Genomic DNA, 15,031 nt, shown 5'->3' on the forward strand with positions numbered 1-15,031 from the left:
GTTGTAAATCACTTTGTTTCACAAGGTGTTTTTGAATTGAATCTGTTTTCAGACAGAGATGAATTATTATTTTCATCATCTATGAATGTGTTTGGTCCAGAAAATGTTCTTAAATGTCTGAATATTCACCTTAAGAACATCAGACAATATGTTTTTAATTAATAAAAAAAACACAAAAATGATAAATCTATTAACAAAATAGTTAAATCAGGAGGTAGAGAAGTTTATTTTCATCACAATAAAGTTTTTCATTCACTTCATTAGCTTAACTTTATTTCTTTGTTTATTCTTTAGTTTTGCCTCATTTCTGCTTCTTTTGTTACATATTTGAATATAATCTGTCAGTAGGAATGGGCGATGAGTGTTTTATTTCATTTTAATCTGTTACTTTAATTTAAAATCACTTTTGATGTGAATAAGAGATTTAAAACTAAAAATAACTGACATTATTACTAAGGCATAAATTACTTTTATTTGCACATTTAAAGGCATTTTATTAATAATAAAACTTGCCTGTTTCATTTTATTTCTTCTTCTTTTTTTTTTTTATCAATTTTTATTCATTCTTTGTTTCCCTGCTCACTCCAGCGCAGACACAGGAACACATGGACTCACCTGGTTTGGTGCATTAGACCTTAGAGGTAGATTCATGTGGGACACTCCACTCATCTGGTTCAGCACTGGCTGACGGTTCTGAAGGAGGACGAAGATCAGAGAACTTCGTTAATGTCAGACAATAACAACTTCATTTTCTACTTTATTTCACTGTGGATCAACAACTCCTGTGTGTGTGATGTTAAAATCACTGATTTTCTCTATGGGGTTTGGTGTGGGAGAGTGAATGGTTTACAAACTTCAGTTTCCTGTTGGAAAAGTCTGTCTCACAGTGAGATAACTACGTGAACATGTTCTTAAGATATTGTCGACTTAAACAGACTTAGATGAGGTGAGTCTTTTGCTGAATGGCTAAAACCAGTTTTTCTTCTCTCAAATCAACTCACACCAAAGTCCATAGAGAAAATCAGTGATTTTAGTTCACGGGGGACACAGGAGCTGCTGGTCCTCTGCTGCCTCGTGTGGTCACTTTTTGTCACTGATGTTAATCCAAACAAAGACTTCGAACACCGAAGTTACACAGTAACACATTTGAACTCAGTGATGTGGGCAGCAGTGGATCAACATCTCCTGTGTGTGTGATTTTAAAATCACTGATTTCCTCTGTTGAAAAGTGAGCGGGTTTATGAAGACAGGTTCTGTGTAGAGTTTATGTTTAACGGTCGTCTGTATTCATTCATTCATTCATTCATTCACTCATACTTTGACACACACGAAGACCCCAGAAGCACAGTTTTAAGTATTAAGTATTAAGTATTTCATTTATTATTAAGTACATTTAAGTAACGTCCTGGTCTTAATGAAAGGATAAATCTGACCGGAAACTAAAGTTATGTTAAAGTTTTGAGGAGCTATTTTCATTTGTGTTTTCTCTCAACTGTCCACCAGGTGGCAGCCTAGATTAACCTAAAAAACAAGGGCTGCAGGAAGTGAAATTAAGAACTAAAAAAGTAACAGAAAAAAGGAAATCTATATTATTTTTTGGTTGTACAAAGTAAAATAAAATAAAACACAAGTTTTTATTTTGTTTTAGTCGTTCATTCACCACTTCCTTTCACCCTGGCTTTTCAAAATAAGAGCCACAGAGTGGTATTTTTACCACTCCCCTGTGGAAACACAATAAAATTAACTCACAGTAATTCTTACAAAATAAAATCCACTTTTCTTTCATTTTACTAGTGATTCTGTCTAAATTAAAGTAGACCCTAACCCTAACACTAAGGGTTAGTTTTATTTCACAGCTGTCATAAAGAAACAACAACATTAGCGCTAACAGGAAGTGGCAGCGCTTTGGTCACATGGAAACAGGAAACAGGAAACAGACAACTCACCAGCTGAGCCTGGAGTCTGTGCTGCAGCTGGAGTCTCAGATTGTTGGGCTGAGGCGGTGCCACAGGACTTGGGCTCCCGGGCCTCATCCCGAGCGACCTGGGTCCCACACCGCCAGGCATCTGCATCATGGGAGGGTAACCGGCAGGGGGCGTCCTCTGTGGCACCATGTGGCTGCTGCCGTGGAAGTCAGGGAGAACACCGCCGCCGTAACCCGGAGGGCCACCATAACCCGGAGGGCCACCGTAACCCGGCAGGCCACTGTAGTGCTGACTGTACTGAGGAGGCTTCAGAGCCAGTCTCGGGTCTGAGGAGCCAAGGTACTGGTCCTGGTCTGACAGTGGACCCTGCAGCATGGAATCATGGGAAATAAAAATAAATAAATAAATAAATAAATACTGTATTTTAGAGCTGTAACCAACCTGAAACAAGTGTGGCACTCACTTATGAGCAGAACTTTATTAGTTATTAGTTTGGAATATTTGAAACACTTACTTACTTCTAGCTCTTGTTTGTACCTAAATGTTGAATTTTGACAGACTAGTCTAATCCCAGACTGTGTAGCCACAATAGTGACTAAAGGGCCCAGTAATGTAGCTCTTATTTTGAAAGGCTGGCTTATCAAAGTACAGAGAAACTAGGCATTGTCCCTCTCAAAGAAAACATGGTTTCAGCTACTTAATTTAGGACTCAAGTAATATAATCTAAACCAGCATAAGCCTATGACATTTTAAGAAAAGTCAATCATTTAATCTGACTGTTACACAGCTTTTTATAACTAAACAATGATGTTCTGTGTCGCTTTGTAAACCACTCACTCTCCCACACCAAAACCCATAGAGAAAATCAGTGATTTTAACATCACACACACAGGGGTTGTTGATCCACTGCTGCCTCCCATCACTAAGTTCAAATGTCTTATTTTTTAAATTCGGCATTTTAAATCCTTTGTTCGGATTTACCTCAGTGACACAAAGTGACCACACTTTGAGGCCTAAAAACATGAGAAAACACGGTGAATATTAAAACTTGGTACCTGTCCAGCCAGCGTGGGAATCCCCAGCATCTTATCAATCTCCTCCAGACCGTCAAAGTCCTTCAGCACCGAGCACAGCTGGCTCAGCAAGGCCCCTTCGTCCGGCTGGCCCTCGGGCCCTGAGCCGCAGCAGCCCATCCTGTCCTCTGGGGCGGCACCGTACTGCGACCTGAGCGACACCACAGTGTTAAAATGTCACCACAGACTCGAGGGTCAAACCTCGTAAAACCAAACTAGACAACACCAACCTGCTCTGGTTTCCATAGTGATCCATCATCATCCCGTCAGGCCACGGTGCCGTCCGATTGGGCGGGGCCTGTTGCGGCGGGTAGGCGGGGTTTGCCATCTGCATCTCTGATGGAGGGAAAACCACATAAGACGTCAGGGATCGGTTCTGGTTCAGATAAGAATCCGTATTTTTCCTTACTCACCGTTGCCAACAATCATGGTTCTGGATCCTGATGGACCTCTGGAGGGCAGGACAGGGACCATGCGACCAGGTCCCATCGCCTGGCCCATCATCTGTCCCACAACAGGCCCCTGAGGATCCCAGCTCTGCTGCATGGAGCCCCGCATTAAACCGTGAGGCATCAGGCCTTGAATTAAGGACGGGAATTATTCTAAATACACATCAAACATCATCCAAAACATGTGTGTGTGTGTGTTTGTACCTGAGGGAAAAAAGTTAACAAGGATAGTTTTAATATGTTTTTTTTGTTTAGTTAAGGTGAAAGTTTGTATTTTGGCTGCTCTGTCAAAGAGAAAGTTGTTATTGTTGCTGTTTTGACCTAGTTTCAATTGAGACATCACAATCACCAGATGTGAAGTTTCATTGGCTACAGGGGAGTGGCCAACACAGCTAAGTAAGATTTAAACCAGAGCCAAAGCAGCATTTGTCAGTGTGCATTTGGACTTTCTGGGTATCTCATAGGACTACTGGAATTAAGCTAAGTATCACTTCTGTAGGTCTTTCTTATTTGGTTGCTATTTCATTAATTGCTATTGTATCTAGCTGGGTTGCTTGACTTTTGACTTGTCTGTTTAGTTAAGGTGAAAGTTTGTTGTTGATATTTTGTCTGCTAGGTCAAAGAGAAAGTTGTTATTGTTGCTGTTTTAACCTAGTTTCTATTGAGACATCACCATCACCAGGTGTGAAGTTTCATTGGCTACAGGGGAGTGGCCAACACTGCTGTAACCAATCAGCCCCTAATCAGGTGCTTTCTTTTAGAAAAAAGCTTCACTGAAGTTTCATTGGCTACAGGGAGTGGCCACACAGCTGAAACCAATCAGCCCCTAATCAGGGAGTGGCCACACAGCTGTAACCAATCAGCACCTAATCAGGTGTCTTTTAAAAAAAAAAAAAAAAAAAAATCAGCACTCACTTTGAAGCGGCAGACAACAATTGTTTTCTACCTTTCACATATGTGAACTTTTTCCATTCCTGTTCATGTCTCTACTCATAGATATTACAAACCTTACACTCACTCACAGCATCAACGTAATCTGTCCTCACTTATCTATCCCACCCGCTCTACACACATCCAACACCTTGTTGCTCTCTCTCCCCCTACTCTCTCTCCTCAACTGTTCTATCAGCACTTCCTTCAGCTGACTCCTTCTCACTCATGCATCCCAACTCTGCCACAGACACCTTCCTCTCTACTCTGTCCTCCTCTCTTGACTCTCTCTGTCCTCTTACTTCACGGCGGGTTCGTAAGTCCTCCCCAGCCCCGTGGTTGTCTGACTCAGTGCGTGCTGAGAGAGCCACAATACGGGCAGCAGAAAGGAAATGAGGGAAATCAAAACACCCTGACGACCTGCTTTCCTATCATTCTCTTCTCTCCACCTTCACTGCCTCTATCTCTGCAGCCAAACAATCTTTCTATCAGACTAAAATTCAATCCTCTTTCTCTAACCCCAAAAAACTTTTTTCGATCTTCTCTAACCTCCTTGACCCCCCCACTCCCCCTCCCTTCTACCAATTCACTTTGTCAACTACTTCACAAAAAAAGTAGATGACATTCGCTCTTCTTTCTCAACCCCACCTCCTGATCTCACCACTCTACCAGCCACAAATTCATCTCCTTCTCAATCCTCTATCACCCCTCTATCTCACGATCAAGTTCTTTCCCTAATAAACCCCCCCCCCCCCACCTCCTGCCCCCTTGACCCTATCCCCTCTCACCTTCTTCAGTCAATTGCTTCTGATCTCCTTTCTTTCCTCACCCACCTCATTAACACATCTCTATCATCTGGTTGCTTTCCGGACTCTCTTAAAGAGGCCAGAGTGACCCCCCTCCTTAAAAAATCCACCCTTGACCCATCTGAAGTAAATAACTACAGACCTGTCTCTCTTCTTCCTTTTCTCTCCAAAACTCTGGAGCGTGCTATCTTTAATCAACTCTCCTCCTACCTTCACTGGAACAACCTTCTTGATCCTCTTCAGTCTGGTTTTAAAGCAGGTCACTCAACCGAAACTGCACTTCTTGCTGTCACTGAGCAACTCCACACTGCCAGGGCTGCCTCTCTCTCCTCTGTGCTCATCCTCTTGGACCTTTCTGCAGTGTTTGACACAGTTAACCACCAGATCCTTACTTCCTCCCTTCAAGAACTATGTCTCTCAGGCTCTGCACTTACCCTACTCTCGTCCTATCTTCAAAACCGAACATACAGAGTAACCTGGAGAGGATCTGTGTCGGAACCCTGTCCTCTAGCTACTGGGGTCCCTCAGGGTTCTGTCTTGGGCCCTCTCCTCTTCTCTCTATACACCAACTCTCTTGGTTCTGTTATTGTCTCTCATGGTTTTTCCTATCACAGCTACGCCGATGACACCCAACTCATTCTCTCCTTTCCCAGCTCGGACACACATGTAGCAGAACGGATCTCCGCTTGTCTGACCGACATCTCTCAGTGGATGTCTGACCATCACCTGAAACTCAATCTCGACAAGACTGAGTTTCTTTTTCTCCCAGGAAAGGGCTCTCCCACCACAGATCTAACCATCACCCTCGACAACTCTGTGGTAGCTCCTTCTCATACCGCAAGGAACCTGGGTGTGACACTTGATGACCATCTCTCCCTCACTGCCAACATTGCTGCAACAGCTCAATCTTGCAGATACATGTTGCACAACATCAGAAGGATACGGCCTCTTCTAACCCAGAAGGCGGCACAGGTTCTGGTCCAGGCTCTTGTCATCTCACGCTTGGACTACTGCAACTCCCTCCTGGCTGGTCTCCCTGCCTGTGCCATACGACCTCTGCAACTCATCCAGAATGCAGCAGCTCGACTGGTCTTCAACTTACCAAAATTCTCCCACACTACACCGCTCCTCCGCTCCCTTCACTGGCTTCCTGTAGCAGCTCACATCCGCTTCAAGACTCTAGTGCTTGCGTTCCATGCTACAAACGGATCCGGTCCAGCCTACATCCAGGACATGATCAAAACCTACACCCCAGCCCGCCCACTCCGCTCTGATTTGGCAAACCGGCTTGCTCCCCCCTCTCTGAGAGGATCGCAGAGGCATTCACAGAACTCGAGACTGTTCACTGTCCTAGCTCCCAAATGGTGGAACGAGCTCCCCATCAACATCTGGACAGCGGAAAGCCTCCACATCTTCCGCCGCCGACTAAAAACACATTTCTTCAGACTCTACCATGACTAAGACGACGGTGACAAAAAAAAACAAAAACTTATACATCGCACTTATGACTAGCACTTCATAGTTTGGCTTACTTGAAGCTCTTACTTACTTCTAGCTCTTATTTGTACCCAAATGTTTAAATGCACTTATTGTAAGTCGCTTTGGATAAACGCGTCTGCTAAAGGACATGTAATGTAATGTAATATGTCAAATAAAGAAGAAATTTGGTTGTAGGAGGTACTAAACCACTCACTCTCCCACACCAAAGCCCATAGAGAAAATCAGTGATTTTAACATCACACACACAGGAGTTATTGATCCACTGCTGCCTCCATCACTAAGTTCTAATGTCTGATTTTGTCACTTCAGTGTTTGAAATCCTTTGTTCAGATTGACCTCAGTGACACCAGCAGCTCCTGTGTCCCTGTGAGCTAAAATCACTGATTTTCTCTCTGGACTTTGGTGTGGGAGAGTGAGTGGTTTATAAACTTGTGTTTTATGTGAGAAAATTTTGTCGAACAGTGAAATAAAGTAAAAACTATCTGCTATAGTTTCCTCTGACATTAATGAAGCTCTTTAATCTCCATTAAGAACCAGATTAGTGTCTCACATGAATCTACCTCTGAGGTCTAATGCACTAAACCAGGTGAGTCCATGTGTTCCCGTGTCTGTGCTGGAGACCACAACTGATAATAAATTAAAATACATAAAAACAGGCCATCAAAAATTAAGTTTTATTCTCTAAACTGCATTTAAATGTGCAAATAAGAGTTATTCCTACCAAAGTTATAATACATTATTGCCAGTTATTTAAAACAATTGCAAAAATGCATTAATGCGGCAGCTTTTGAGCTGTTTTTAACTCTAGTTCAAAGTCTTGTTCACATCAATGAACCAATCTGTGAGACCACTAAATGTGAGTGTTTCATAAGATTAAAAGCTACTAACAGATTATATTAAAATATGTAACAGAAGAAGCAGAAATGAGGAAACACTCATGAATAAATAAACAAACATGCACCAAAAAAGACATTTGAGAAAGTTGTCATCTCCAGCTTTTTGGAAAATGAATACAAATTGATAATAAATTGGAAAAAAATATTAAATTCATAAAACTAGTCAATAAAAGCGCATTTAAACGTGTTAATAAAATTAATTCCAACCAATGTAACCAATGTTATTCCAGATTATTGTAAAAAAATGGCATTTTCGTGTTTGTTATTTTTTCCCCTTCCTCACCTGTGTTGGCCATCGCCATGCCTGTGTGACTTCCCATCATGCCTTGCTGCTGCTGCTGCTGCAGTAGGGCGTAGTGGCCATTGCTCCTGTGTTGAGGAGGGAACGGCCTGGTGCTGCCGGGGTCCAGAGAAGGCACGATCCTCGCAAGAGGAGGAGGAGCTCGACTCTGTTGACCCGACCTGGCTCCATTAAAGCCTTCAGGGAGGAAGAAGAAGAAGAAAAAAAGAAGAAGACGTAGTTTTATTATTTATCTTTTAGAAAGCTGTGAAATTCAATTTTCAGAGTCTGACAGACTTTTTGTAGCGGGTGCACTGATGGGGCTGAAGGTTCTGCTGCTGCTGGTCATCTGCAGGATGTCACTGATGATGGTCTGTTTGTCCACAGAGGAACCAGGTGGTGCAGAGGAGGAGGTGGATGTTCCTCTGGCACCAAACAGCTGCTGCTGTTGCTGCTGCTGACTGCCACTCTGCAGGTCGTCTAGCAGGTCCTCCAGCTCACTGGTCTGAGATCAGCAAGAGCAGAAAATTAGCAATCCCAGGGGATTAAATGAGAGTTTGTAAACCGCTCACTCTCCCACAACAAAGACCATAGAGACAAACAGCGATTTTAGCTCACAGGGACAAAGGAGCTGCTGTTCCTCTGCTGCCTCGTGTGATCACTTTGTGTCACTGAGGTTAATCCGAACAAAGGATTCCAACACCAAAGTTACACAGTAACACATTTGAACTTAGTGATGGAGGCAGCAGTGGATCAACAACTCCTGTGTGTGTGATGTTAAAATCACTGATTTTCTCTATGAGGTTTGGTGAAGGAGTGGTTTAGTAACTTAAATAAACTAAATAAACCAGCAAATATTCTTCAGTTATTGGAAACTTATGCAGGAGCACAGTTTATTTGGTGAGTCTTTTGTATACACACACACACACACACACACACACACACACACACACAGCTGACCTGGTCCACTTCCTGTGTGTCTGTCTTCACGTAGGACAGCATTGGTCCCTCGCCGGGTTCCGTCTTGGCGACTTTGTCCGGGATGCCGCTATCATCCCTGTCCAGCAGGTAGCGCAGAAGCGCGTTGTCCTTCTTCCTGGGACTACCCGGCTCCTGCTTCACGCAAAGTTCGATCAGCGCGGCGGCCATGTTGTCCCCGGTGGACAACTCTGGACCTTCTTTCCCGGTGGCCTCGGCCGTGAGCTTGGCCAGTTCCACGGGCGACGTGCTGTTCTGCAGCAGCCTGTGGAGGATCTTGTGTTTCTCCTTTAACGAGGTGGAGCCGCTGGCCCGGCCCAGGTGGTCCTTGCAATTCTGCTCGTCCCGGAAGGACCCAGTTGGTGAGCCAGGATCGGAGGGTTCTAACTTATTGGTGAGGAGCTGCAGCAGCTTTGTGTGGCCTTTGGCACTCAGGAGGCGGTTCTGGGCATCGCCAAAGCCGTCGCCGTCTTTGCCGCCCCCCTGCTCACCCTCCTGGTTCTGGGACGACAACAAGTCCTGCTGCTCCGCAAAGGTCCCGAACAAGTCAGGCTCTAAGCTGGAATGGCTTCTTGCGAGGGGGCTATTGAGGCCGGACAGCTTCCTGTCAGGCGAGTCTGGATGTTGCCCCTCGGTGAGACCCTGGGAAACCCTGTGACTCTGGCTGAGAGCCTGCAGCGCACTGAGGGAGTTGAACGCTTGTCCATTCCCGGTGCTGCTGCTGCACACAGAGGTTGGGGAGTGGAGGCCGGATCCAGGAGAGAAAGAACCTGGGGGGTGTTGTGGGAGGTGAGGGCTACTGCAGCTGCCGTGGCTCGCTGGCCGAGCCGGGCTGTGGGGATGACACGGCGACAACACGGCGCCCTGAGCCCCCGAACTGACGCTGGGGCTTCCCTGCACCGACGGGCTGCGGGGCCTCAGGGCGTGGTGGTTCCCCTGAGGTGTGGGCGCCCAACCTGACGCCGACCCAAAACCACGTCCGAGGTTGCCAACAGCTGATGTGGGGTGGTGGGTGTTGCTGCTGACACGGGCGTCAGGGGAAGGGGAGGGGCCACCGACACTCGTCGGGGGCATGGGCGTGACCAAGCCCTGGCCAGCGTGTGTGTGTGCCGTCAAGCCGGACACGTTTTCTCTGAGGGTAAAAGAAAAAACAGAGAAAATAGTGTTTTCAAAAGCTCAACTGAATTGAGAAAGACCTAATCATTCTAGAACAATGAGAACCACGGAGACGAGTGAATCGTCTGCATAGAAACAAACAATGATGGAAAACTAATGTAAAACATCCTTTTTAAACCAAGAGGTGGCAGTAGAGCATGAATTTAAGTAGTTTTTATTACCACTTTAGAGAGTTAACTTAAAATAATCAGGGTAACCATGAAGGCGAGTGTATCATCTGCATAGACACTAAGAATAAGGATTAAAAACTGGAAAAAGTGGAAAAAGTAAAACATCCTTTTCTAAACCAAGAGGGGGCAGTAGAGGATTAAAATAAATAAATATCATTCCCATCTTTAAGAATTAACTTAATAATTTTAGAACAATCAGGGGAACCACGAAGATGAGTGAATCGTCTGCATAGAGACGAAAAGCTGGAAAATGAATGTAAAATAATGACAGTGATGATGATGATTGTTATTATTAATGATATCATTCTTAAATAAACCATAATAATTGTTGACCTTGCTGCCCTGAGATAATGTAAGTCATGAATGTTGTTTTTGTTGAATAATGAATACATAACTATAACTTCTAACCCACTCTTTCAGCTTCGATTCGTCATCAAGTAAAAAATCATGTGACACAACAAAGCGCTAACAGAGGGAAGCACGGACGAGCTTTAGCTCCGACAACAGAAAACAAAGCTGTCATTGTTTCCCCGAGTCATGAGGAGAGAAATCTGGAAAAAGAAAAAGTTCTTTCCACTGATCTGTGAAACTCTCTAGGTAACAATCCTGGCAACACTGTGTCCACAAAAACCTGACTCTGAAACCAACGGGCTGAGGAAGGGGGTGCTGTGGTGTTGACAAAAGTGAAGAGATAAATATAAAGGTATGTTATGATCTAATGCAGTGGTTCTCAAACTTTTTTCTGTTGGGCCCCCCTTTGGAGGAAGAAATTTCCTGGACTCTCACAAAATTGTAACAAAAGTATAACATTTATTGTGTTTTTTATTGATTTAATGAATCAATATTAGAAGAAACGTTTCACTTATCTTTCAATAATCTGTTGTGCAAATAACATTTTTGCTTTAGCAATACAAATAACCTCAATATTGCTTCGTGAAAAAGCAATTTTCAAATAAAAATAGGAATTGTGCCATTATAACTATAATAGTGTCATTTTATAAACAATAAATACATTTGGATAACAAAGAATACTTTACCAATATCAATAATTTGCTGTGCAAATAAAATTTTTTGTTTTCGCAATACAAATGCTGTCCCCAGCCAATGTTTTGAGACACAACACACAGAGAGGTCTTTGGTGGCATTTTCTCGTCTTGGGTTTTGGTGACTCATTCTTCTGTTCGGCTGACGTTGGCTTGTTGTTAGATTAATTTTCTTTTTGCCCCAGTCAGAAACTTCTCTATTATCCAAACCTTGTCACCAGTGTAGATTTTGTTGTGGTACGTCACTTAAATGAGTCCGGGTCACATTGAGACCAAAAGTTCCGCCTGCTAAACTTTAGTTAGGACTTAAAAAAAAACAGAACTTGCGCGCCACCTGGAAAGTCTCCACGCCCCCCCCCAGATCAGCCTCTAAAGACAGAGGGGAGGACAGAGCTGAGGACAGAGGTGAGGACAGAACTAAAGACAGAGGGGAGGACAGAGATGAGGACAGAACTAAAGACAGAGGGGAGGACAGAGGTGGAGACAGAGTTAAGGACAGAGGTAAGGACAGAGGTGGAGACAGAGGTGAGGACAGAGCTGAGGACAGAGATGGAGACAGAGGTGAGGACAGAGGTGGAGACAGAGGTTAGGACAGAGTTGAGGACAGAGCTAAGGACAGAGGTGGAGACAGAGCTGAGGACAGAGCTGAGGACAGAAGTGAGGACAGAGGTGAGGACAGAGGTGGGACAGAGTTAAGGACAGAGGTGAGGACAAAGGTGAGGACAGAGGTGGGGACAGTTAAGGACAGAGGTGAGGACAGAACTTAAGACAGAGGTGAGGACAGAGTTGAGGACAGAGCTGAGGACAGAGCTGAGGACAAAATTAAGGACAGAGGTGAGGACAGAGCAGCTGTTACCTCTTGAGGATGTGCCGGGACATGTAGAGCTGTGGTTCATTGGTAACAGCAGAGCGGACCAGTTTGCTCTTGGTGTGAGCGGAGACCAGTTTTCCATCTGCCAGAGAGAACGCGTACATGGGACTGAGAGCGTGACCGTTCCTCATCACTGCACCGACACAAACACACAAACACCAGCATGAGCAACACACTTTAGTGCGACTGCTGTCAATAATAATTTCCCTGAGATGTTAGTCTGTTATAGACCGATGATGTAATCCCATTATGCAACTCTCTGAGACCAAAACAACGCCATTTTGGCAGGAAGTGTTGCTGTTCACTCAGACCACTGCTCTGCTGGACAGATGTTGTGTTGCCAGGACGATGAAACAGTCGGGGGACGAGGTGAGGAGAGAACTTTGGACAAATAGTCGAGGATTTGAGGACACAGTATAGGACAGGATTGAAGACGACCGTTAGCCCCATGTCAGCGGAGATTGACCCTCATGTGGAGGAGACAGCGGTAGACAATGAATGAGCAAATGCTGCAGGTCTAAAATAATAAACCCCAGCTGTTTCCATACTTTCCATGGCGGTGTAAACATCCACAGCTCTACTCTAACGCAAGTCTTCTCCAGCGCTGATTTTCACTCACTCACCGTCTTGATGGTGCTTTTTGGCAAAGGACATGTCTCCGTCTTTCTGCAGGTGGAACCTCTGAATGCAGCGCCGGACCAGGTCCTCCCAGCCCGGCTTCATGGACGCTCGCAGGAGACTCGTGTCCAGCGACGTGATCTTACCTGGACAAATGACATTAGGATTCGGTCTCACTGAACTGAAAAAAGTGGATCGTTGATCTCGATTTAGTGCGACACCAACCTTGAAGGTCCTGCCTCGTGGTGAAGCTCTCGTACGAGGACATCGCAGGTCTTTCTTTGACGGGGACTCTTCTGGCAACGCAGATCAGACAGGACTGCAAATCTGCCAGTTTAAAAGCAAACATGGCTTCAAATCATAAAGACTCTTTTTAAAGACTCAAGGACACTTTTTATAGACTCAAGGACACCCTTTAAAGACTCAGTGACACTAAGTATATACTCAAGGACACTTTTTATAGATTCAAAAACACCTTTTAAAGACTCATGGACAATTTTTATATACTCAAGGACACTTTTATAGACTCAAGGACACCTTTTAAAGACTCAGTGACACTTTTTATATACTCAAGGACACCTTTTATAGATTCAATGACACTTTTTATAGACTCAAGGGCACTTTTTTAGACTCAAGGACACCTTTTAAAGAATCAAGGACACCTTTTATATACTCAAGGACATTTTTTATAGACTCAAGGACACTTTTTATATACTAAAGGACACTTTTTATATACTCAAGGACACTTTTTATAGACTCAAGGACACTTTTTATATACTCAAGGACACTTTTTATATACTCAAAGTCACTTTTTATATAGACTCAATGACACTTTTTATAGACTCAAGGACACCTTTTAAAAATTCAAGGACACCTTTTATATACTCAAGGACACTTTTTATATAGACTCAGGGACCATTTTAATCCATGGGCTGTCAGACGGTTTAACCTTAAAACCTAAGTCATGTGCAATAGTAATTTATTTATGCGCAACATTCATTTATTCATCATTTCGCCATCTCTTTGTTATTTTAGCCGCTTTTGTTCTTGTTGTCTCTTTCGAGGCATCTTTCTTTTTATGTATCTCTTTATCTTTTAATCGTTTGTGATTGAGCTACAGAACTCTGTCTGACGACAATAAACGTTTTGTATTCTTGATTCTGATTTGTTTGATTGCGCTGATGTAGAAACACGACGTCAATGATTACACGACCATACGATTATACTTTAAAGCGACTTCTGCACGTTGTTAGAACATTAAGAGACGTCTCTAAACCGGACTTAGTGCAGTGACCTTAATTAACCTCAGCACAGACTGCAGTTTTAAACACTGACCTCAGCGTCAACACTGCGTCAAAGTCAAAGCTTCAATCTTGGAAAAACAATTCAAAAATTAAATAAAAAATAATAAGCATGGTGAAGCTCAGGAGTCCTCAGTCTGTCCAGCAGACATTCTCCTCCTGTCAGGGGAACTAAATCTTTCTGTCAGGCGCCTAAAGATAAGATAGGGTAATGACAAAGTGCCACGCACTAATTAGTGTCTCCTAAGAGACGGGGGAGGAAACGTTATGGCGGGAAAAAAGGAGGACAGGACGCCGAAGATGAGACGAGGAGGTGGAGGATTGAGAGAGAGAGCGACGGGAAAGTGACAGGAATGTTGAGGACAGAGGTGGAAATGGAGGAAAGAAGAGAGAAAACTGAGAAGATACAGAAAGAGATTAAAGGACGTAGAGGAAAGAACTAGAAACTAGGACAGCACACAGTAGGTCCCTCGTGTCCCCACACAAGTCAGACAAGAGTTCCCTGACCTTACTTTTGAATCCGCAAAACCTTTTGACAACTTTTCACCTTTGATGCGTCTCGCTCATCTACGTAGGGTGCAAATCGCCAAATTGGACCAAAAATTCCAAATGGCCGACTTCCTGATGAGTTAAGGCCATGGTTACGGTCGACTTTTTTGTTCATCTTGGTCGATAACATCTTCCCACCAAGTTTCGGGAAATTTGGTGTAACTCAACGTATGCCGGTCAAAGTGCACTTCCTGTTTCGTGGCGAATGGTCGAAATTCGCCAAATACGCAACACAGAGGGTGGCCGTGGGCTTTCAACAACTTTTCACCTTTGATGTGTCGAGTATAAATTGGTGTCCTCAAAACCTCCTCAAAAATAACCGCAAAGCCACGTAATATTAAAGGCAACCTAGACCGGAAGCTCCAATTAACGCTGCGTTTGTGTGTGTATCTGCATCATTACCTCGTTTATGAAACCCTAAAGTTTCAGAACAAAAAGTTCAGCCACTGCTGAGAAAATAGTGTTG

General features: G+C 43.9%; 1 protein-coding gene across 6 annotated transcripts in view; it reads right to left on the reverse strand.

Annotated features, from left to right (window-relative positions):
• Positions 1-15,031, reverse strand: part of LOC131461432 (nuclear receptor coactivator 2-like) — a 32,670-nt gene that overhangs the window by 4,361 nt on the left and 13,278 nt on the right. For 4 of the 6 annotated variants that reach the window (XM_058632716.1, XM_058632706.1, XM_058632690.1 and 1 more), the window contains 11 exons: positions 12,941-13,042; positions 12,721-12,861; positions 12,083-12,230; positions 8,820-9,969; positions 8,157-8,364; positions 7,863-8,057; positions 3,412-3,576; positions 3,229-3,334; positions 2,981-3,149; positions 1,947-2,291; positions 616-693 (listed from right to left, as the gene is read on the reverse strand). In XM_058632716.1, the coding sequence (XP_058488699.1) occupies positions 616-693; positions 1,947-2,291; positions 2,981-3,149; positions 3,229-3,334; positions 3,412-3,576; positions 7,863-8,057; positions 8,157-8,364; positions 8,820-9,969; positions 12,083-12,230; positions 12,721-12,861; positions 12,941-13,042 (2,807 nt within the window). The remainder of the gene's footprint in view (positions 1-615; positions 694-1,946; positions 2,292-2,980; positions 3,150-3,228; positions 3,335-3,411; positions 3,577-7,862; positions 8,058-8,156; positions 8,365-8,819; positions 9,970-12,082; positions 12,231-12,720; positions 12,862-12,940; positions 13,043-15,031) is intronic. The other 2 variants (XM_058632733.1, XM_058632725.1) reach the window with 2 other exon arrangements.

This window comes from Solea solea, chromosome 1 (assembly GCF_958295425.1).
Source record: "Solea solea chromosome 1, fSolSol10.1, whole genome shotgun sequence".
Classification (NCBI taxonomy): Eukaryota; Metazoa; Chordata; class Actinopteri; order Pleuronectiformes; family Soleidae; genus Solea; species Solea solea.